General features: G+C 47.2%; 1 protein-coding gene across 2 annotated transcripts in view; it reads left to right on the forward strand.

Moving 5' to 3' along the window:
* Positions 1-2,570: 2,570 nt before the first annotated feature.
* Positions 2,571-22,634, forward strand: part of TIAM2 (TIAM Rac1 associated GEF 2) — a 111,766-nt gene continuing 91,702 nt past the window's right edge. For both annotated transcript variants that reach the window (XM_058735741.1, XM_058735742.1), the window contains exons 1-5: positions 2,571-2,691; positions 3,763-4,908; positions 11,182-11,617; positions 17,550-17,722; positions 19,819-20,043. In XM_058735741.1, coding sequence (XP_058591724.1) covers positions 3,769-4,908; positions 11,182-11,617; positions 17,550-17,722; positions 19,819-20,043 — 1,974 coding nt within the window. In that variant the 5' untranslated portion in view covers positions 2,571-2,691; positions 3,763-3,768. The remainder of the gene's footprint in view (positions 2,692-3,762; positions 4,909-11,181; positions 11,618-17,549; positions 17,723-19,818; positions 20,044-22,634) is intronic.

A 22,634-nucleotide genomic window follows, 5' to 3' on the forward strand; every position in this document is an offset into this window, starting at 1 on the left:
TCAGACCCAGTTGGGAATGATTCCTGCTCTTTGTGCTCAAGTCAGCCTTCTGGTATGTGAGGTTGCTTTCACTTAGTTCAACAAACGTTTCTTGAATGCTGTATGGGCCCCAAAGTTGCAGGCCTTGGGTGGACAGCGTTTTTGCAAAGGACAGGGTCCAGGGCTCTGTTTTTCAAATATAACAGGATATAAAAATGAAACTGCTTAATTTCAAAAGCAAGAAGATGAATGTAGGTTGTAACCTGTTGCTGGGGACTAAGCTTCCATCCCGGGGCCATTCTGCGACTTTGAAGCCTGGCCTTTGTGTGTCTTGAGCAGCTGACAGAGGGAGCCTCTCAATGGCAGTTTTGTGTCAATTATGTTGGAGAGCTTGACACCAGGGCTGTGTGTGCCTGTCTTCAGGCATGTGACCTTCAGATCAGAAGGGCCTGACAAAGCTGGGCCGGCTGTGGGTGAGGGACCCTGGAGCCTTTCACCTTTGGGGTCATCCCCGGGCCTTGGTCTTGAGGAAAGTAAACAAGCACCGAGTCTCCCTGCAGTCAGTTCGGGGGAGAGGTCCCAGTGGTGACAGCCAGGAGCAACGCTGGCCACTTGTAATTCCCTACGTTTAAAAAACACGGAGCTGAAGAAATACTGACAACTCCTATTGTGAGCTTTTAAAAGGTGGGGTTCTTGTGATCTAGCTCCGGACTCACAGCGGTCACGGGGGCCATGTTTCAGTGGCATCCCGACCAGTGGGCGATTCCCTCTTTCAGATATTTGTGGGAGCCACCCACTAAAAAGATAAGTGGTCGGTAGCATAGCGGGTGCCATTTGGGGCCGCATTACTGAGCCGGTGGCCTGGAACGAGCTCTTAGATCCTCCTGCCAGTCCCAAAGTGAAAAATCTTTTTGGCATCCCCCTGCCCCCCCAATTTTAAAAATCTATGTGTGTGCATGGCCTCAGGAAGACTTGGGTCTCTGGTCTTATTGGAGAAACTTAGGGCCAGGGCCAATGCTTCATTAATTTTAAAAGTCACTATTGAACTCTCCAGAGGAGTTACACCAGCTGTGTGCCAATAAAAGGATGGTCAGCATCACTAACCATTGGAGACAAGGCACAGTGAAACCAGATATGGTCTCCTCTTGTACCCATCGATGGCCACTATCAAAACGCCAGAAAAATAACAAGTGCTGGTGAAAGCGTAGAGAAATTGGAATCCTGTACGCAGTTGGTGGGGATGTAAAATGGTGGAGCCACTGTGGAAAATGGTCTGGTGGTTCCTCAAAAAATAAAACATAGAATTACCATATGAACCAGCAGCTTCACTTGTGGGAAAGCAGGGTCTGAGAGAGAGATGTTTGTCCCCCCACGTCTATAGCTGCATGGCTCACGGTGGCCACCAGGTGGAAAGCAATCGATGCGTCCACTGATGGATAAGGAGACAAACGAAATGTGGCCCATACGTATGAGAGAATACTACTTGGCCTTAAAAAGGGAGGAAATTCTGACATACGCTATAACACGGATGAACCCTAAAGTCATCATGCTAAGTGAAACAAGCCCGTCACAAAAAGACAGATGCTGTGTGAGTGTACCTGCGTGAGATACCTAGGGTATCAAATTCATGGAGACAGGAAATAGAATGGTAGGTGCCGGGGCTCGGGAGAGGGAGGTGGGGAATTGTTGCTTAATGGGCACAGAGCTTTAGTTTCAGGACACGAAGAGTTCTGGAGATTGTATGCGTAACAGTGTGAATGTACTTAGCACCACTAACTGTACTCGTTATGGTGGTTAAGACGGTGAGTTTTCTGCTATGTGTATCGTAACACAATTACAAATAATTTCCGTTTTTGAAAGGGAAAGAAGTCACCATTAAACCGTCACTGCTCTGCTGTCCAGGTCTGCAGAGAAAACTCAGGCTTTGTGTCCCGGGAGCGAGCACTGCCAGATGGCAGCTCATCCAGCCTGCCCCTTCCCTCCAAGTTGGGCCTCCTGCCCCTATCTCTTGTGCGGAGAGGCCCACCCATATGCTGGAGAACAACTCTGAATCTCCTTCGTGGGGTCAACCTCCGTAACACAAGTTGTTGCGGCCAGGGACTATTTTACTGTGATTCCACGTTGTGGGTTTTGTTTTTACTGCTGAGTCAAATCGAGAACAATGAACTGTTTTCATATCAGGATGATGCTCCTGCAGTCCTGTCCGTGTGCAGAAGCTGCAAGTTGTTTTCCTGACGGTGGTGACAGATGAGCCGTGACTCATGCTAGAGCCTTCACCTGCCCTCCCCTGAAACAAAGGCGCACATTGGACTGCAGACTGTGTGTTGAATTAATGGCCTTTACAAGATTGGATGGGCAGTTCTAGCTTCTTTTACATCTTCCAGCACCTCTGATGAATCAAGCGGTTTATAGACATTTCATCTGTTATTTTGACAGTGATTCTGGACACTGGTTGTTTCTTGGTAGAATTTATACGAAACCTTTGTTTTTACCTTTTTGGAAGCTTGGTGTAAAATGCTCGACGGTTCCCTTGTATTTCTGTTTTTCAGGATCATTTCACGGACTCCCTTCCCGTACTTGTTAACCATGCTGCCTTGTTCCCAGGACCCCGTGAAGCCTTCTGTTAATCTTCCTCAGAGCACAGACTAGACTTCAGGTACAGCCGGCTCAGATGAGTTGTGGTTCACCTCAAGTTGCAAGACTGTGATTAAGGTAATGAGTGACTTCAGTTGTTTGATCTGGTCATTTTTGTTTTGATATGTGTATGCTTAGCTCCCACCAAAGAAAAGTCAATCCATTTGACTTTTGTTTTGTGGCTGTACATTCTTAGGCAGAAAAACATTACAATTAAAAACCTACTAAATTCATTTTGAAAGGGACCTGAGAACATGACCTCCAGCTTGCCTCAAATGGTGATCTACTAGATAGAATGAAACGCTAAGGGGGAAGATTGAGATCTGATTTCAACTCGCCTGTTTGGCCTAACAGACTCATTGAGAAAAGTGGAGCTTTAAAAAGAGTCGCACGGTTTCCGATAAGTCAGCTTCAAACTATTTTTTCTCATCGTGTTCTAAAGTGGGGACCCGTAAAGACTTGAGAAGCACTAGAGATTAGCTTTATGAAAATGTCTTTCTGCCCCAAATGAGAGCTTTTATTCTCTCCCCCTCCCCCTGCCGCCCCCGTTCTTCATCTCAGCCTCCTCTTTGGGGACTCCTTTTGTCATGTTCCTACTCTGTGTGATAGACCCAAGCTCCAACAGAGTGTGGTACCTGGACTCCTGTTCTTACAAACTTGGCGGTTTCGAGCAGTAATCTCTTATTACTAGCTAACTGGCGTTAGCTCTCCTGGTACTTTGTATGGAATGAAAATCTCTCTAATCACTGACAGATCAGTGTACTGGAGTGACAGGCGCTTTTCCCTCATTTCCCCTTCAAGAATCTTTTATTCAGAACCTCCCGACTCCGAGCCTCAAGGGGGTCTCCGCCTTAAGCTGATCTTTGTGCCCGTTCAGCTTCCGAATTAACATCATACAACAAATTACGTGTTTTTAAGTTAACTAGCACGTGGGCATGCAGTATTTATCCACTTGGCTGATAACCTGCGTGGCATGTAGAAAACCAGTTCGGTGAGCAACTTGTGTCCCTGCTTTTCTGAGTTGTAGGAGACACAGCAGAAACGTCGCTTAGTCACTCTGTGACGTGTGGGGCTTTTTTTTTTTTTTTTTTAAAGAAAATTCTGTCATAATGGTCCTGTTTCTCACTGATGCCGCTCTTCTTCATTTAGGTTAACATGGGGAACTCGGAGAGTCAGTACACCCTTCAAGGATCCAAGAATCACGGCAACGCTCTCACTGGTGCTAAGCAAAAGCCTTGCTCGCTGAAAATACGCGGCCTTCACGCGAAAGACGACAAGTCACTGCACGGGTGGGGGCCCGGCAGCAGCGGCGCGGGCTACAAGTCCCGGTCCCTGGCCCGGAGCTGCCTGTCTCACTGCAAGAGTAATCAGCCTTATGCCTCGAGGGCCGGTGGAGCCACGTGCAAGGCCCCCAAAGGCGGCGCGTACGCCAAGCACCGGACCAGCGCCTCGGGCAACGACTTCCTCTCCCCGGAGAACGGCTTCCACTACGTGGCGCACCAGCACCAGCGGGCAGAGGAGCGCGTGGCCTCGAGGGACTGCAATGGCCACCTTCTCAGCTGCTACGGGGGCAACGAGAGCGTGGCGGCCACGCCGCCGCCACCGCCTCCGCCGGGCGAGGACCGCAAGAGCCCCAGGGTGCTCATCAAGACGCTGGGGAAGCTGGACGGCTGCCTGCGGGTCGAGTTCCACAACGGCGGCGGCCAGGAGGCCGAGGGGGCCCCGGGGGACGCGGGCGGCCCGGTGCGGCTGCTGCGCTACTCGCCCAGCCCGGGCCCCGGGCCCGACTCGCCCCCGGACTCGCGGCCGCGCTCCAGCAAGGGCAGCTCCCTGAGCTCCGAGTCGTCCTGGTACGACTCCCCCTGGGGCCCCGTGGGCGAGGCCAGCGAGGCCAGCGAGGCCGAGGGCTCCCTGCCGGCGCCCGGCACGCCCGCCCCCCGCCTGGGCGCCGACCTCCCGCCCGGGGCCCCGAAGCCCTTCAACCAGAGCTCTTCCCTGTCCTCGCTGCGCGACCTCTCCCCGGACGCCAGCCCCGCGGCCGCGGGCCTCCGGCTCTCCGGCGAGTTCGTGGGCGCGCGCGCCGGCCTCAGCCACCGCGTGTCCTTCGCCTCGGACATGGACGTGCCGTCCCGGGTGGAGCGCAGGGACCCCGGGCCGTACGCGTCCTTCACCCTCCCCTGCCGCAAGTCCAAGGCCGCGGCGGAGGACGCCTCCAAGAAGGACACGCTCAAAGCCCGCATGCGCCGCATCAGCGACTGGACCGGAAGCCTCTCCAGAAAGAAGCGGAAGCTGCAGGTGAGCCACCCTTGGCGCGGAAGGGAAGGTCCCCGCAGGCCCCCCCCCCCCCCCCCCCCCGTTTGTCAACCGGGGCTGTTTGTTGCAGGAGCTCCCGCAGAGCGCTGGCCGGAGGCTCAGGAAAGTGCAGAGTTTAGCCTCAGGCTGGGCTCCTCTTGTTGTTTGCAGCAGTGGGTGGTGGTGGGGTTTCTCTTTTGCTTCAGAAGGGCACTTGTTACCCCTCACCCAGAACTTCAGGCTCTGATTCTGTGCAAGCTTATTTCCTGGACTCTGGTGTGAACTCCACGGGCGTCACCCCGAGATGTGGCCAAACTGTCCTTAGAAACTACAGCGGGGGGGTGGGGGGTGGGGGCGGGGGGGCGCCTGGTGGCTCAGTCATTGGAGCATCGGACTCTTGATTTCCGCTCAGGTCGTGATCTGGGGGTGGTGGGACTGAGCCCCGTGTCAGGCTCATCCTCAGCATGGAACCCGCTTGAGATTCTCTCTTTACCCCTCTCCCCTGCTCAGGTGCACACTTGCTGTCTTTAAAAAAAAATGAAAAAACAAATTATAGCTTTGCAGAGAATTCCCCAGTGAATTAGTCATCTGCGAATCTTGCTAGAGTTCACTCTCGAGGTCTAAACAAAAAGGAGAGATAGAATGTTGTTATCTGGGGATGAGTAGCCTTCCTGAACTTGACGTTACTTTGGGGAAATTAAAATTTCTAGACTTAAGTTGGTACATTAAAAAAAAAATTTGATGAACTATTTGTATAATCTCACCACTTTCTAATGGGGATAGCAAACGGTTTTGAAAACATCTTGTACCCAAGAATGTGTAATAGCAAAAATATGATAATGCCTGACAAAATAAGCATTGTGATGATAATACTTACATGTAATAATGATGTATAAAGTTGTCATGGGAAAACAAAGTGGCTTAGTCACCAGGAAGGAAAGTATAATAGGTTGCCTATTTAGGTTCTAGTGGCAGTTGCTAGGTTTTCAGTTCTTTTGCTCTTGACTTTTCTGTTTTGTTTGTTTCTTGTAGAAGGGAGAAAGTCCCCCCCCCCCTTTTTTTTAAGCTCGCCCAGTAGAAGTCACATTGTTGAAGAGAATTTGAGTGGGCAGTTTGTCTCTAGTAAAACTGCATTTCATCCATCTTGGATCAGTGTCTAATTGCAAAATTTTATAGAGCTTCAGGGGTGAAAAATAATAGAACTTCCCTGAGTAGATGGTTTCAGATCCATAAAACTTCCCGCTAGGTATTCCCTTCTCACGCGTGAAGCATATCACCACCCCTTCTGTGCTGTGATTTGTTGTCTTCGGCTCCCCCTTTACCCAGAGATAAAGAACAGATCACCCTCCTGCTACGGAACTCTTCATATCCCCAAATGTAGTCGTTTGCTGACTCCTTACTCGTCACTTTATGCTAAGCCACGCCGAGTGGAGATTTGACCTTTTCTCTCTGCTCCTGGTTCCCAAACAGCTGATGGCAGTTGAGCCTAATGGGGTTTCGAAATAGTCCTCTGCTTTCTCTGGGACTGTAATCCCACACTGAGAACCTTTGTGCCTTTTTGATTCGGGTGTTCTGTTGCTGACTTCTGTTAAGTGGTCATTCATTGTGACCCCTAATTGATCCTGGCCTTGAGCCGGTTATTCCACATCTCTTCTTTGCATAGGGTGTGTTTCTCATCTGTCTACGTTTGTGGTCTGGCTTACACACGGCTCTACTGAGCCTCATTCAGGTTCAGGGTAGCTCAGTAGCAGACCAGCAGCCCCTGCGTATTGGCCACGTTCTGCCCCTGTCAGACCGTCACTGCCCATTGCACCCGTGGGAGATGCCCTCCTTCAAGTCTGTATCATCCAGAGACTTAACTCTGAATGGTTTGTAAGCCTGTGGAGTTAAGAACAGACTGGTTATGGGGCACCTGGGTGGCTCTGTTGGTTGAGCCTCTGACTCTTGATTTTGGCTCAGGTCATGGTGTCATGGTTCTTGAGATCAAGCTCTTGTGTCTGGATCTGCTCTGACAGCATGGAGCCTACTTGGGATATTCTCTCCCTCTCCCTCTCCCTCTCCCTCTCCCTCTCCCTCTCCCTCTCCCTCTCCCCCTCCCCCTCCCCCTCCCCTCCCTCTCCCCTCCCCCTCCCCCCTCCCCCTCCCTCTCCCCTCCCCCTCCCCCTCACCCCTCTCCCCCTCTCCCCCTCCCTCTCCCTCTCCCCCTCCCTCTCCCCCCTTCCCCCTTCTTTTCTCCCTTTCCCTCTCTCCCCCTCTCTCTCTGCCCCTCCCCCGCTTGCACTATGTCTCTCTCTCTCTCTCTCTGTCTCAAAAATAAGTGAACATTAAAAAAAAAAGAAAAAGAACATGATGGTTATATAATCAAAAAGTTCAAATTTGAAAGCTAGAAAGGACTTCCCCCTCATTTTAAAAATGAAGAAAGTAAGGTTCAAGGAATTTGAAGGTCCTCCCTGAAGACACTTGGCTAGTTGTTGGAGAAGCCAGGGCTGAAACCATTTCTGCTAAGCCTCATAGGTGAGCTTTTTCCACTTAGCCACATGGCCAAGATATTGTTGATAGCCACTAGTAACTTTGGGCTTACTGAATATTAAGTATATTAAATAAATATTAAAAATAATATTACTTTGGGCTTACTGAATATTAAAATAAACTACTTTGGAGTTTTAAAAAGTGTCCTTTGAACGCAGCTTGTTAGTTATGCTTGCGTTCCCACTTTTGATCTATGAAGGTGAGCAAGATGAGTGTTTCTGGCAAGTAGGCCGCTCCCATTGGCCTTCCTCCCCCCCCCCCCCCCGCCGTTTGTTTTTTGTTCACAATTTATGGCAAAGATCAGGTATAGATCCTTAAAAATGTAGTCTGTGCATGGGAGTAAAGTCTCCGACTGTATGTTACAACACAGCACCCAGCAAATGCATATTCTCTTGCTCACATGCGAGTGAACTTCTGTCTGCCAGCAGGACTAAGGTCCAGAAACCCTTACCGTGATGGAGAGAGATACTTGTTTTGACTTTTTAAAAAGAGAGATAAAAGGAGCAGCCCCCCCCCTTTTTTTATAGGGCTTTCAACCAGTCTGGTGAGTTAGACCCTAAAATAAGGTAAATTGGTAAAAGAACATATACAACTGAAAAAGAATATCGTACTAATGAGAGAGAGAGGGAGGGAGGGAAGGACGGAGGGAGGGAGGAGAACACATGCTGGAAAGAAGTATGTGTTTGATGCCAATAAGCTCTTTGTGTTCCTGGAGCTGTACTGAGAGTCCTTGTTCCTGTCCTGGGTGAATTTTCAGTTCTGTCAGTCAGGCTGGGTCTAGGTTATGCTGAGGTAACAGAATGCTCTCACGTCTCTGAGATTTAACACAAGCACAGTTTCTTTCCTGTGTTGTCACTCTGTTCTGCATTGTTCCTTTCTGGCACCCCAGGTCCGCAGAGTAGTTCCATCTGGAACACCACAAGCCATGGTAGCAGAAAGAGAAAGAAAATCGTGTATTGGCTTTTAAAGCTTCCACTTAAAAAAAATTTTTTTTTAATGTTTATTTTTGACAGAGAGAGAGAGTACGAGCAGGGGAGAGGCAGAGAGAGAGGCAGACACAGAATTTGAAGCAGGCTTCAGGCTCTGGAACTGTCACCACAGAGCCTGACGCGGGGCTTGAACTCACGAGCTGTGAGATCATGACCTGAGCTGAAGTCTGACGCCTAACTGACCGAGCCACCCAGGCGCCCCTAAAGCTTCCACTGTTTACTTCTGTTCACATTTATTGGCCAAAGCAAGTCTCGTGGCCATGCCTAACTCTGAGGGAGGAAGAGAAAGATGGAAAGGAAGAGAAAGAGAAAGGTCACCTTGCCATGTGCCCTAGGGGAGGGCCAGGCATATCTGGTGGGCGCATCGACAAGTACTGCAGAGTTTGTAGTGGAGAAGATTCAGGATGCAGACACGCTGGCTTTCGGGCCCTCCTGATTTTGGAGCTCACTGCTCTTTGAGGGCTTGCATAGTCACGAAGAACTGGTGGTCCCTATGTGACGAAGAACGAAGGGCAAGGTGTGAATTGGGCACATTTTCCTAGAAAACTGAGGAATGACGATACAAGAGTTTTCCCTTAGCACCGAGGAGTGACTGACATCTCTGGAGTAGCTTTGCACCCTTTGCTGCAGTGCTCTGGTCATGAAGTTCCATTATCCATTGTTTAGGATTATCTCATTGTGGGGAGATGGGAATCAGACTGCTTTGTGTACATGTGTAACATGGCTCCTTAGTTTCACACCCATAGCCCAGTGATCAGGAAATCTAGCTGAGCCCTTTTAGGGGTGGACATTCATTCATTCATTCATTCTTATCAGCCTGAAAATTAGTCACTGCCTATTAGGATTCTAGAGAGAAAGCTTTGGACATTTATTAGAAACTGGAAAAGTTCATGTTTATGTCTAAGAATCAGTTATAAGTGCTAAAAGACAATATTTTCCTATTTTTTATGGGGGAAAATTTGTCATGCTTTGCTGTGGTGGAACATTTAAAAGTCAGCATTACAACTTGAAGACTCTCTTGTGAGAAACCACAGTCAAGAATGTTCATAGGTCACATTTAAGTTTGGCACCTGAGTGTCTTTCCCTGGCAGACTTCGGCTTATTTTCAAACATCCCATTATAGCTCTTGCTGGGTATCAGAGGTATCCCAGTGTTTGGGGTCTGTGAGTCAGAGTCATATTCATAGCTGAAATGATGTTAATACTAACTAAAATGAGCAGTATTTCTTCACCTCTTAGGAGTGTTTTGAAGAGCAACAAAGTGACAATTAAAAAAAAAATCTTAGTACTATTTTGAAAGTTTCTAAGTGACTCACTGCTGCAGCTGGCTTATTTGTCGTTACATAAGCATCTGTGTATAAATAAAGATGACTGTGGGACACGGTGTAAACACAAGTGGAAAATAATATTTTTGTTAGTAATCGCTGTGCTTGGGGCTCTGTTGTTTCTAGCCCCTGGGTATTTGGAAGCACTCTTCCGTTGATTTTCCTACAAAAGATAACAACTATTTGCTACTTGATATCTGGATGGAATCTCTGAAAAGAAAACCCCTCCACACAGTGGAATACTCACGATAAGGCCTTTGTCAATGGTCCTTCATTGAGTTTGCCCTCATTTTTATTGAAATGGATAAGGAAACATGATTGCAAGCCCACTAGTAGCTGATTAGATGGTGTGGTTAGCATCCCTCTGCAGACTTACCTTAATCTAAGCTCTAAGTTTGGAATGTTAGCATCTTAGATTAAGGTCACTTTCTGCTGAAAAATATAGTTACTGATGTTTACCAGTGAATGGCCTGTATGAAAGTTCTTTTTATTAAATAACTTCTTATCTAAATGAGGAAACATTCATGTTTTCAGCTCTGTGCATGGCCGCTTCAGTGTTGAGTGCACTTAGTCTAATAGGGGGCAGTTGTTACTACATAAATATTAATTTTACTTACAGCTGCCTATGTCTGATTTTATGTTGTCATAAACATTAAAGTTAAGAATCGTGTCTTTGGTATCCCCAATGCCTAGAACAAAATAGATGTTCGAATAAAAGGATGTGCATAAAGGAATATATTCTTTTCAAGAAAGAAATTCCCAAATTAACTGAAAAATACTATTTATGAAAAACAAGTTAGTAGCAAATACCCTTTGTAGGTAAGGAATTCCAGGTGTGTGGTTTTTACTACCTGAAGTTGAACATAAGGTGCTGGGATCCTCCAGTCTTGATTTGGGTAGAGGCGGTGAGAGGCTGGGGGCTGTGTTTCTGGCAGAGGAAGAGAAGTTTGCGTAACAACACCTAAAAACACTGCATGCCTATTCCCCACCCCACCCTATGACCCTGGAACTAGTGATTTTCTACTTAGCTTTAAAGGGATCCAGGAGGAAGGCAGACTGCCAAGAGCATGAATTCTTTCCAGGAAGACACTGATTCACAGAAGAAATGTCAGCCTAGAAATCTTCGCCGATGTGTTTTAAATATGCTAGTTAACTTCTTGATGCTCAGCATAGATTAGACTTAGGATAGTCAGTGACTTTTTGTTTATATCTTGAAGCATTGACTCTACTGGCTGTAGATTGAGTTGGGCAGCACTGTTTCTACAGTTCTTTCTGGTTTGGTGACTTGATGATTGAAGGTGCATTTTTGTTAAAAGAATGTTGCTTGGAGGCAGCAGCGTTAGCAACCGACAGTAAGACACGTTTGCAGTGTTTGGGAAGGGATACTGTGGACGTATGTAACCTCTGATGGGTGTTCGTCTGCATTGCTCACAGGAGCCGAGGTCCAAGGAAGGCAGTGACTACTTTGACAGCCGCTCAGATGGACTGAATGCAGATGTGCAGGGGCCCTTCCCGGTGTCTGCTTCGCTGTGGTCAGGGGGCTCAGCTCAGATCCTGTCCCAGAGAAGCGAATCCACTCATGCAATTGGCAGCGATCCCCTCCAACAGAACATTTATGAGAATTTCATGCGGGAGTTGGAAATGAGCAGAACCAACACAGAGAACCCAGAAACATCCACGGAAACCGCCGACTCCAGCAGCGGGTCACTCAGCTCTTTGGAGCAACTTGATCTGCTCTTTGAGAAGGAGCAAGGGGTGGTCCGGAAAGCAGGATGGCTGTTCTTCAAACCCCTGGTCACTTTGCAGAAGGAAAGGAAGCTTGAACTGGTGGCTCGGAGGAAGTGGAAACAATACTGGGTGACGCTGAAAGGTAAGTGCATTGTTGACTCGAGGGCCACTGGAATCATTTTGCCCAGCTGCCCTCTCTCCTAGGAAGTGCCGTTCAGTCCAGGGTTAGTTTGCGTCAATGTGAAGGGATTTGGTGCAGAATTCCCAGCATGCTTTGCTACAAATACTTTCTCAAACCTAGATAAGATGGATTATGTAATACTCACATATGTTATTCATTCCGATACATAATGATTGAACTTAATGGTTATAGCTTATTACTTTATAGGTATTTCTGTACCATTCTTTAATACCTTTCCTGCCTCTGGGTGTAAAAATATTCCAAATAAGTAACCATCTTCAGAACTGCACATGTTCAGAACTCCAGAGAAGTATCCTCCTCAGCTTGTATGATGAAGAATTTCCTCTGGATTATTTGATTTGTGTGCTCTACCCTTTATAAACTAAGAAAGTCTAATTGTTATCACAAACAAATGTCTTCTTTTTAATGTGAAGGAAATGGGAGTAAGGATTTGTTAAGATGAGGAAAATTTCTTGTAGGCATTGCCACTTAAAAAGTATAATTGCCTTGCTCATTATGGGCGTATAGATTTGAAGCTATCTAAGTGTCCCGAGGAAGGAGCAAGGCTCTAAGTCGATACAGTGTGGATTTGCACAGATGTAAAGATGATTTACACAGATGCGAACAGGAGGAGCAGCCTCACAGCCGCTGGCATTTCTACACAACCGTCTTGTGACTCTGTCAGAGGAAGTGAGTGTGGCATTCAAAGCCAAGCCTGGCGACACCCTTCCCTATCTTATCCTTATCTGGTGACATCCTTCCCTATCCTGGGAGAAAGTGGGACTAGGAATCCTGTCTGCAGACGATATGTGTGAAAGGCCTGGAGCCCTCCACAGTGCTTCTTTCTACCTTCCTTCCTTCACTCACTATGTAAATATCATAAGACGCCCCACCCCAGCCTTGGGGAGCCGGTGCCATTTCCTAATTACCCATCAGCCTCTCTGGGCAGGATGCACTTTGGAAGGTATCTTGTCCTTAAGTGACATCTTCCCTTAGCAAACCGGAAGGTTTGTAAAATCCGTGACGCAGCACCCAGCACAGACTGCGGTCCTCTTTTCCAGCTGTGGATTTAGATCCTTGTGATACATGGTGGCTGAGGAAGGCCAAGAGCTTAGCTGGCTTGGGCATACTGGGGAGGCAGGTTCTTACACAGGATGATGAACAAGATTTGGAAAGTTGGGATAAGGGGACGAATCTAGCAAGATACAGTTCGAAGGGATAGGTTATGCTCTGAGGGTTCATAATCATGTAACCACCCAGGTACAGGATAGGGAGATGTGGCTCCAGGGTATTACAAGTGAAGGAGACTTGGGGGTTTGGTCTGGAGGCCGTTCATTGAATGGTTTCCAATGTGATGAAGTCAAGATAAAAGTAAATGTGGTTTAAAAGAGTAAATGTGATCTTTGGCTTCATCATTAGAGATGTCCCATGTTCTTTTTTTTGTTTTTTAACATAGGAAATTTATTGTCAAATTGGTTTCCATACAACACCCAGTGCTCATCCCAAAAGATGCCCTCTTCAATACCCATCACCCACCCTCCCCTCCCTCCCACCCCCCCATCAACCCTCAGTTTGTTCTCAGTTTTTGAGAGTCTCTTATGCTTTGGCTCTCTCCCACTCTAGAGATGTCCCATGTTCTACAACCACATCAGTCTCTCCTTCCTCTGCCCTGGGGGGACCTGGCCATTTCTGTCCTTGGGGGCAAGATAGTGCAGGAGACCTGTTAGCAAACAAGATGAGGGTTCTTGAATAGGGTCCACCTGAGGTATTTTTGACTGGAGAAGGGAGCGAAAATGTGCCCTCTGGGGGAGTGAGCCTATGTAATTGTTTATGAATCACAGTCTGAAGCTGCCTCCTTCCTGCATGATGTTTGAAAGAGTTGCACTCCACTCCATAATGTGACATGTATCTATTTTTTAGTTATTGTATTTATTTATTGTATTTACTTATGTTTATTTTTCAATGTAAAACCTGTTTGTTAAAATTGATGGTTTTGGAGGCAGCTGGGTGGCTCAGTTGGTTAAGCAGCTGACTTTGGCTCAGGTCATGATGTGGCAGTTTGTGGGTTCGAGCCCCGCATCGGGCTCTGTGCTGACAGCTCAGAGCCTGGAGCCTGCGTCGGATTCTGTGTCTTCCCCTGTCTCTGCCCCTCCCCTGCTCAGGCTCTTTCTCTCTCAAACTTAAACATTAGAAAATAAATAAAATCGATGCTTTGGGAAGTTGTTCCCTGCCTGTCTTAATGGCTCTGAAAATCCCCCAGGGTACACCCCATGGGGCTGTGGTGGGGGGCTGGTGACGGTGTGTGTTTGTGTGTCCATAACCTGCTGTAAGAAATGAGGCTGTCGGTGAACACCAGAGGGATTTAGAGCCTTGCTATATGGGGGATGGTGTAAGGATCCAGGATCATTGAGCTTGCAGAAAATAAGGACTGGCGTGGCAGACCGCAGCAGTCCTGTAGAAGAGACACTGAATTTGTTCTGGTTCTCCAGAGGTTGGGATGGCACGAACAGATGGAAGGCAAGCAGATTCTGAATTAGTGTAAAAAAAAAAAAGAAAAAGAAATACAACCGTGACCAGAGTCATGAGCAAGTGGAAGGGACACCATCTTCCTGAGTTCCCTCCTCCTGCCGACGCTTGCGCGAAGCCAGATTGTCCGAGGTTTCCTGGGAGAGATTCAGGCAGGTATCACTCACTGTCGGAAGAGCTCCCGTCTGGGTTCTAGTTTTCCATCGTGGAGGTTACCCCAGGGACTTCCGCGGCAGGCGTGGTCCTGAGCTGTTCGACATTTCCAGGATCGACACTCCTGCCTGCATACTGCTGTCTCGAGCTTGCTCCTAAAACACCTCGGGACCCACGGATAAAGGGTGCTTTGTGAGTGTAAATGTTATCAAGCACACATTCCTTCCTTTCCTTTGCAGCCAAGGAAAGGCATGCGATAAAGATGTTTTTTTCCCCCAGCATAACCTTTTCCATGTGGCTTTATACACCTCTTTCCTCTGGGAATTCAATGGGTTGAGTTCAACTTTCTTGGCTTAGAATCCAAGTTGTAATGTTGAGACTTAACTATTTGGTTTAATCCTTGTTAAAAACACACACGCACACATGTACACACACGTGTGTGTATGTATGTATACACACATACACATTTAAGCAGAATTTAAAAATTATCTCCGAAGTGTTTGTGTAAATAAATTGGAAACTGTGTTCTGGGGAGAGCAGCTAGGAACACACTGGTTGTGTATGTGTGTTGAATATATAGTATGCTAAAGGTAGAAACGTTTTCTAGGGCTTGGAGGATGTAATAAATCTTTAACAGAGGTAATTCTGCTCTATGTCTTCTCCAATGAGTGGCTTTTCACGTGGCTCACAGGGGACTTCTGGGTAGGGCAGTTGGCAAGGTTGAAGAGTTAATCCCTCAGAACGCACGACATCGGGAGAGGGGTTCATGGAGTAATTTGGGATTTCTGGTGGTTCTGCCATGTGATAGGGCAAATGAGGATGATGTGATGCGTGTGGGGTGAGAGGGCGTCAAAGAAAAGGTGGCTTTGAGGGAAGGCGACTAATTCTTTTGTCCGCTGGTAATATTTCTAGCAGTACCTCACCTGTTCTTGTCCTCCCACTGCTGTTCCAGTCCGTTTTCTCCTTCTCCTACCGTGGTGAGAAGAACTTCCGCTGTCAGCCTTCCAGGCCAACTCCAGCTCCTGGCGGGGACAGGGCAGGGCTGATGGCCGAAATGCAGTGTGGGGGTGGCGGGGGCAGGAGACGGCACTGACTCGGATGGGCCCCTTTCCATCCAGCTTACCTCCCCAGTGTTCGAGACACAGATGAAGAGAACTTTGAGGTAATAGGTTTACGGCTGATTTGCTGTTCTTTAAATTTGATGGCAACACAATTTGTGCCTGTTGTGTTACATCCCGGCCTGGGGCTAGGGTGACATGTCCTCTGTTGGTTTCACACTGTCACGGTAGAGCTGCGGTCTGTTGTCGATAGGGTGTGAGGCTTGGCGGCAGCTTGGCACCTGCCCAAAATCGTGTTCGTTTCCTCTAGATGTAATGATTCAAACCACGGCTGCTGGGAGTACAGTGATAGGGAAACTGGGAAGTAAATGTTAACCTGTCGGAAAGAATTTGGGCTGGGCAGAGCTGGCGTGGATCTGTCACCTTGACCCTGGTCCTCGGATCCCCCAGCGGCACTCAGGCGTTTCCTGATGGAAACATTTGGGGGCATCGTTTCTCACTGCATCCGTGGCTGGAAAAGGAGACTGGCTCAGTCCTGCAGAAGCGGCTGTGGCTGGATACCTGCTGATGTTTTTCCTTCTTCCAAGAGCCTCTCTCAGCCTTAGTGTGGGTGCCTTTTGTTTGCAGGGAGAAAGATTGCTCGTGCTTCTTGAGATCATTAAGTACCACGGAGGGAGAAAGTGGTGTCCTGGTGATGTTGTTGCTGGGGGCAGAGCTAGCTACCTGCCGGCCTCTTTTTCTCTTGGCTTCTGTGCTGCACTGGATCCCATGATCTGAACTTGTTTGTCCAGATTCAGATTGGGTTTTGAAGGAAGAAGTGAGGTGAGGCTGGCTAGCATGAAATAGCGTTTTAAAACATTTACACTTGTGTGAATGAGGACTCCTAACTCAGAGAGTAAGACAGGCATGCCGTGGACCGCATTCGTTCGCAGCGTAGGTGAGAGCAGGCCGGTGCTTCTTTGGTATCAGTGTAAGAGGTTTTTGCAAAGCAGAGGGATGGTGACCTCATCAGCCATATTTGGGTGGCAGGGCTCGGCACATGAGAAGTGCTCAAAAGTGTTTTTTTGGATGAAGGTTTTTGAACAAGAGAACATACTTGTGAGCATGTTAGAATTTGCTTGAAGACTGCGTCTGATAATTATAAGGCACTCCTATCTAATTATCAAAGTAGATCCTTAACAACTTCTACCTATAATAACTTCACTGGCTTCTTAATGGAAAGCTGTGTACTTGCAGGCATTTTTGGAGTAATGTTTTAAAGTCGAGGGGTATTTAGTTTCATTTTCCCCTCTTACTCTAAACTAGTGAAATGTGTACTGTTATTTCCTCTTACTGTGACCTAAAAGAATATGCTAATATTAAGTTATTTTACGTGGCATTTGGAGAATTAACTGGGTACTTTTCTCGTAAATGGCAAAGTTCTCCAGGTAAGCTCGGTTTCTTGTTACCGCAGATTTTAAGCGTAGAAGCTCCCTTGGTTAATGCACATGGGTTTTCTGTGGCTTCCTGCACTCAGGTCTAATAAGTCAGTGGTGTGGTTAAGAGCGAGTGCTCAGGGCGCCTGGGTGGCTCAGTGGGTTAAGCACACGACTCTTGATCTTGGCTCAGGCCATGATCTTGCAGTTCACGAGTCTGAGCCCCTCATCAGGCTGTGCCATGTGCTTTGGATTCTCTCTCTCCTTCTCTCTCTCTGCTCTTCCCCTGCTCTCTCACTTTCTCTCAAAAATAAATAAATTTAAAAAAGAACAGGAGCTCTGGGGCCAGTTCCTGGGCAGTCCCGCTGTGGGACCTGCATGATGGTATAATCTTCCAGGTTTCTCATCTGTAAAATGGGGTTAATAACCACACCTACCTGTTGGGGCTGCTGTAGGGACTAAATGAGCCGGTGAAGAACTTAGAAGAATTTCTGCCACAGAGTAAGCAATAATAAGTGCTTGGTGTTGTTATCACTGATACCGTGTTTACAAAAACATGTCGTTTTCACTTGAGTTACGCTAGTACAACAAGGCATACTTTGGAGGCCACCGTTTCCTTTTGTATTACGTGGTTGTCTCTTTCCATTTTCTTTTCTCTTTTAGATGTATCCCCTAGCTTCTCCATACCTTCCTGGATCCTCAGGACAGTGGCACAGATGTTCTTTTGCTTCTCTCTCATAGGATGCACGCTGCTATTCTACGAGACGTATGGGAAGAATTGCACGGACCAGAGTAGCGCCCCTCGGTGTGCCCTGTTTGCGGAAGACAGCATAGTGCAGTCCGTCCCAGAGCATCCCAAGAAGGAGAACGTGTTCTGCCTCAGCAACTCCTTTGGAGATGTCTACCTTTTCCAGGTACTGCCGAGCTTTCTAAATGGGGGTTTGAGACACGAGGGCTTGTGTACTATGAGGATAGAAAGGAGCGGAATGAAGAGGCACAGCTCAGCAGTGAAGTAGAGGAAAAGCGCAGTTAGGCTTTGGGTTGGGGCTTAAGCAAGCTAGAGCTTGGCCTCTGCTCACTGTCCGGTGATGCGGGGCCGGGGCACATCCAGTAATTCCTAGAGCAGGCCTTCCTCGGGGTGCCCTGTGGGTGCTGAGCTGGGGCCCACAGGAGGATCGTGAGGCTCTGAAGAGAGAAAAATCGTGATTCCCCATTCTGGAGTAGCTCGTGATCTAATGGTGCAAGGTCTGAGATGCCCAGAGTGGAGGCTTTTCAGAGAGGCCTACAGAATATGGCTTTAGACTTTTCCCAAGAATCCCAGCAGGAGTAAAAGAAGCAGCTTTTCAGGAAAACCTTAGAGACAAATGCTGGGAAGTCTCATTTTCCAGTGGAAGTGGGCTTGGGATGTTAAGATGCAACGTATCTGCTGTTACAGCTCTTGGCAGTTTCCTAGCAAGTGCGAAGTTGAAGAGTGTGGTGATGCTGAGCCGTCAGTATTGGTGATTGGTAGTGATTGGTGATTGGTGATTGGAAGTATTGGTCAGGCTTCGGTGGGAGCTCCTGCTGCTGTGGGTCGGGTCACCGTAGACAGAGTGCTTACTGAACTGCTTTGAGCTTTGGAGCCCACAACCAGTAGGGGAACAGTGGCTTAGAGGATTGCTTTGAGGATGAAGAATTGCGTGTGTTAAGCGCTAAAGGAATCCTCACCCCGAGTGCTGTTGTCATTACTAATTAACTCAAAAGAGGTAGAAGTGAAGGAAGAGAAGTGTGCTTCTCAAGTGCTCCCCAGTCTAACCAGTCCTGCCTGGAGACCCAGTTGGGGCTGCAGATTGTATCTGGTCAGAGAGGTTCACGGAAGGACCTGCTGGGTCCTAGGTTCAGGTGTCTTGATGATGCTGGTCCCGGAGCCCTGCAGAACAACTGACTTGGGCAATCTAGAATTCCCTGCAAAGGATTTCCTGTGGCTGGTACCGGGTCAACTCATAGGGCTTCTGGCCTTACTGCTGTCCCCGACTTGACTTAAAAGATTCAGGGCCTGAAGTTGGATTTTCCTTCTCTTAACACAGGTTACTGAGACTTTCTACGATGCTTTAAGGCCAAGGAGCGAATTGCTGTTAATCTGAACTGTAGGGAGGGTAAGAACATTGGATTAATCTCACACAGAGATCTTAGGGGCAAGTGTGAAATGAGTATATTTTGTGATTCAGACAAAATATCTTTAGTTCTAAGAAATTTGCCCAGTAGGTCCTGTTGTATGATCCCTGAGCTAATTGGGGGATCCATCCATAGCTTGAATCTGTGTGGTTGTTTCTGGACATCAAGGGAATGGAAAGGGCTTTTCGGCCTGCTTAGAATCCTAATCTTTGCCCATGCTGCTTTATCCAGACTTGTTTTATTTCTAAAATATTTTTCTTACATGGAAATTGCGTGTAGTCGTTGTGTCTAAAGTTAACTGAAGACCAGAGAAAGAAGAACCATTCTGTATACTCCCCGTGCTCCAGGACAACTGTTTTAATGTTGTGCGCATCCCCCCGATACTCTTTTATAGATTTCATAACAGAGTTCATGCTGTAGATGACATTTCATGTCCATGTTTCAGACTTCAACCTTTTAAGCTCTCATGTTTTCTCACTGTATTAAAATTGTGAAGATAAGTTCCCACTTAGAGACCAGCATAGCGTAAGGACCCTGAGCTGCGTGGATGTGCCCTGGTGTGATTACTCCTCTGCTCTTGGCCTACAGCTTGTTTGTGGTTAGTCTTCCTGTCGGATCTGGGGCTGCACGGTTATTTCTGCTGTGCTCTGGGCATTCTCTCAGACCCTCCCGAGTCCAGGAAGTCTGCAAATCTGAGCTGAGTGGTTGGGTCTGTTTTTGAAATTCAACCATTTTTATGAAGTGAAGGTACTTCTTGGGTTTTACACATCAAAGCCCAGCCTCCCACTTTGGAGAACACTTTGTGGTAAAACAATTCCAAACAGGTTTTCTTTCCACCCCCCCGCCCCGTGTTTAGGCCACTAGCCAGACAGATCTGGAAAACTGGGTCACCGCCATACATTCGGCTTGCGCATCCCTTTTTGCAAAGAAACACGGAAAAGAGGACACAGTTCGCCTACTGAAGAGCCAGACCAGAAGCCTTGTTCAGAAGATAGATATGGACAGCAAGATGAGAAAGATGGCAGAGTTACAGCTGTCCGTGGTGAGCGACCCAAAGAACAGGAAAGCCATAGAAAACCAGGTAGTATTTATTTGCGTGTTTTCTCTCATTGCTCATGTCACTCAGCACAAATCTGAGTTTGGACGCAAACTGATGGCGGTGATGTTGCCTACACCCCTGGGGGAGATAGTTTCTGTGGCTTCTCATTTCAGGTACTCACTGGCAGCACTTTTGTGACATCGGTGATGTCGGTAGACTTCACAACATTTGGTGGTGGTTACACATACAGCGGAACGTTTTGTGGCCAGATCTTTTTTTCATAATCTCGAATGGCTTCTTCGTGCCTCGCCGATCGTCTCGTACATTGTCACTTGCAGACCGAGATTTCTATAATGAAACCACTGGACAATTAGATAGGATTCTGATACAGAGGGTGGCTTCAGAAAGTTTGGTTGGGTGCCATACAGCTATTCCCGTGTCCGTGGATTCCAAAAAAAAAAAAAAAAAAAAAAAGTATGTATGTTGCCAACAGATAAGATGCTAAAGGACGATGCTTTCTCCGGTCTAGTTCCACATTCGTATCGTAATTAAACAGCTGGTTTCTATGCTGTTTGCATTTTGTAGGAGGAGAAGCAGCTTTTTAATATGTTTTCCTTTGTGCATGCACCCTGAGCGCTTAGACACGTGTCCATGAAAGGTATAGCATCTCCGTCTTCCTAAGTGCAGGCTGAACATCGTATCTTTAGAAGATTAATCAGATTTGGAGGACAGATGACATAGGGAAGTCTGTTAGTTGGTGGGACAGCACTGGATGTGCAGTTACCAGGGCCTGATGCAGGGTGACACTCTAGAAGCTTAACGATTTATATGGAAAATGGATTTCGGAGTACAGAATTTCTGTCATTCCGTAGTGTCTCAGCATATCCGATACTCCTGAACCCTTCCTCAAACGGAATACGCCATTTATCTAAAGAGGATCTGCTAGCAAACTACAAACTACCAGTTAACAAGGAAGTGAAAAAAAAGTTGAAGCTGCCAGCAGAGAATGGAGAGAGGTGGCAGGTGTTCGGGAGCTTGGCAGGAACACAGCCACAGGAGGAAGTAGGACCCCGAGGAGCTCACCCCGTGTTCTCTGCCCTCTGCCTGCTTCTGATTGAGCAGCAGCCTCCTCTGCTCAGTCTGGGAAGAGTTCAGATGCAGAAGCAGGTCCCGATCTCCCAGCTTTCAGTCTCTGTGGCGTGTAGGGATGTGAGCCTTGGTCAGGGTTACCTGACAAATCACAAAGCTTTCGAAGAAGGAGAAATGGTTCTTCCGGTTTTTCCTGTGCCACATCTCGCGTGTGGTCCTGAATTTCCAGGATCCAGGAGCCACGGTTGTCTGTCTGTCCTCAGAGGTCGAACTCCTGGATTCAGGTGTCTCAGAGTGTTTGGGGCGCCCCGATAAAACAGTCTCGGGCTGATTATATGGGAAAAATGTGGTTTTAACTTCTGTTGGCTCTCTAAAATTTACCTTTGAAGCCATACTTTAGTCCTATAAAGGGATGTCCACCTTGGAGTCTTTAGGTCCTTATATAATGTCAAATGTTTGGGTCGATGGAGAGGAGGGAAATTGGGCAACATTCAGAGGCTCTTGGACTGCCCCCCTTTTCCTTCCCTTTTCCTTTTTTAGTGGCCCTAGGAAATCCAAGCAAACTTTAAAAAAAAAATACACATTCTCAGTAAATGTAATTTTATGCCATAATGCAGTTTCATTAAGTGTCTTTTATAGCTGACCAATGATTAATTTATGATATCTCTGGGAGGGGAGTTACATTCACATAAAACCCTGTATAGACCCAAGGGTCTTTGATGGTTTGGTTGGCTGAAGAGAAGCTCTTTTAATTCTTACTTGTGGCACATTATGCATTCTTTATCAGAATCATTACATTAGTTATTTGAAGCACACTGTCCTGATCCTACTAATTTTTTCATTTTGGTTCGTCCTACCCTTACCCCTCCCCCCACCCCCCCCCACCTGTATACACAGTTCCCTTCTCCTGTTGCACTTGTGAATTTTTGGTAAACAGTTGGGATTGATCTTTAGAAATTCCACCTGAAAATACTCTCCTCGCCATATCGGCGGTTTTTAAGGTTGTACTTGAGTCCTGTTTTCCCAGAGGTCTTTGCAGTGGGTACCACGAATTACATTTGCTACGCTCACTGTCCTTAGCTCGTTTGCCAGATGTTTGTAAAGAGAGCTCTTAGCTCTTTACTTGGAGACGCAAAGAATATGAAAAGTCAAGGCAGCTAACAAGCACATGCTTAGGATTAGTTTTATGAGATGATCTTTGACTAGAGAATGTTACGTGAAGCTGCAAAGGCAAAGATGTTTTCAAATCCAGACCAATAAGAACACGACCTCCCAAATATCCCATAACTGTATACTTTTCTCTAAACTCCCTCTTAAAAGCTTCTTTAAAAGAGCAGTAGTGCTTTGTCTACTTCTTAAAAATCTCCACGCCACTATGTTTTATTTTACGTCAAAGAAAATATTTTATCTATGTAGCGCTTTCCCCCAGAGACCCCCCCCCCCCAGAACCTCAGATATGGTCATTTATAGCCTAATAATAGCAGAATTTACGGGGTATGTTACATCATGCACAGTAAAGTCTCCGGAAACGGATTTTCTTTGAT

Source organism: Neofelis nebulosa, chromosome 6 (genome assembly GCF_028018385.1).
Source record: "Neofelis nebulosa isolate mNeoNeb1 chromosome 6, mNeoNeb1.pri, whole genome shotgun sequence".
In the NCBI taxonomy this organism is placed as follows: Eukaryota; Metazoa; Chordata; class Mammalia; order Carnivora; family Felidae; genus Neofelis; species Neofelis nebulosa.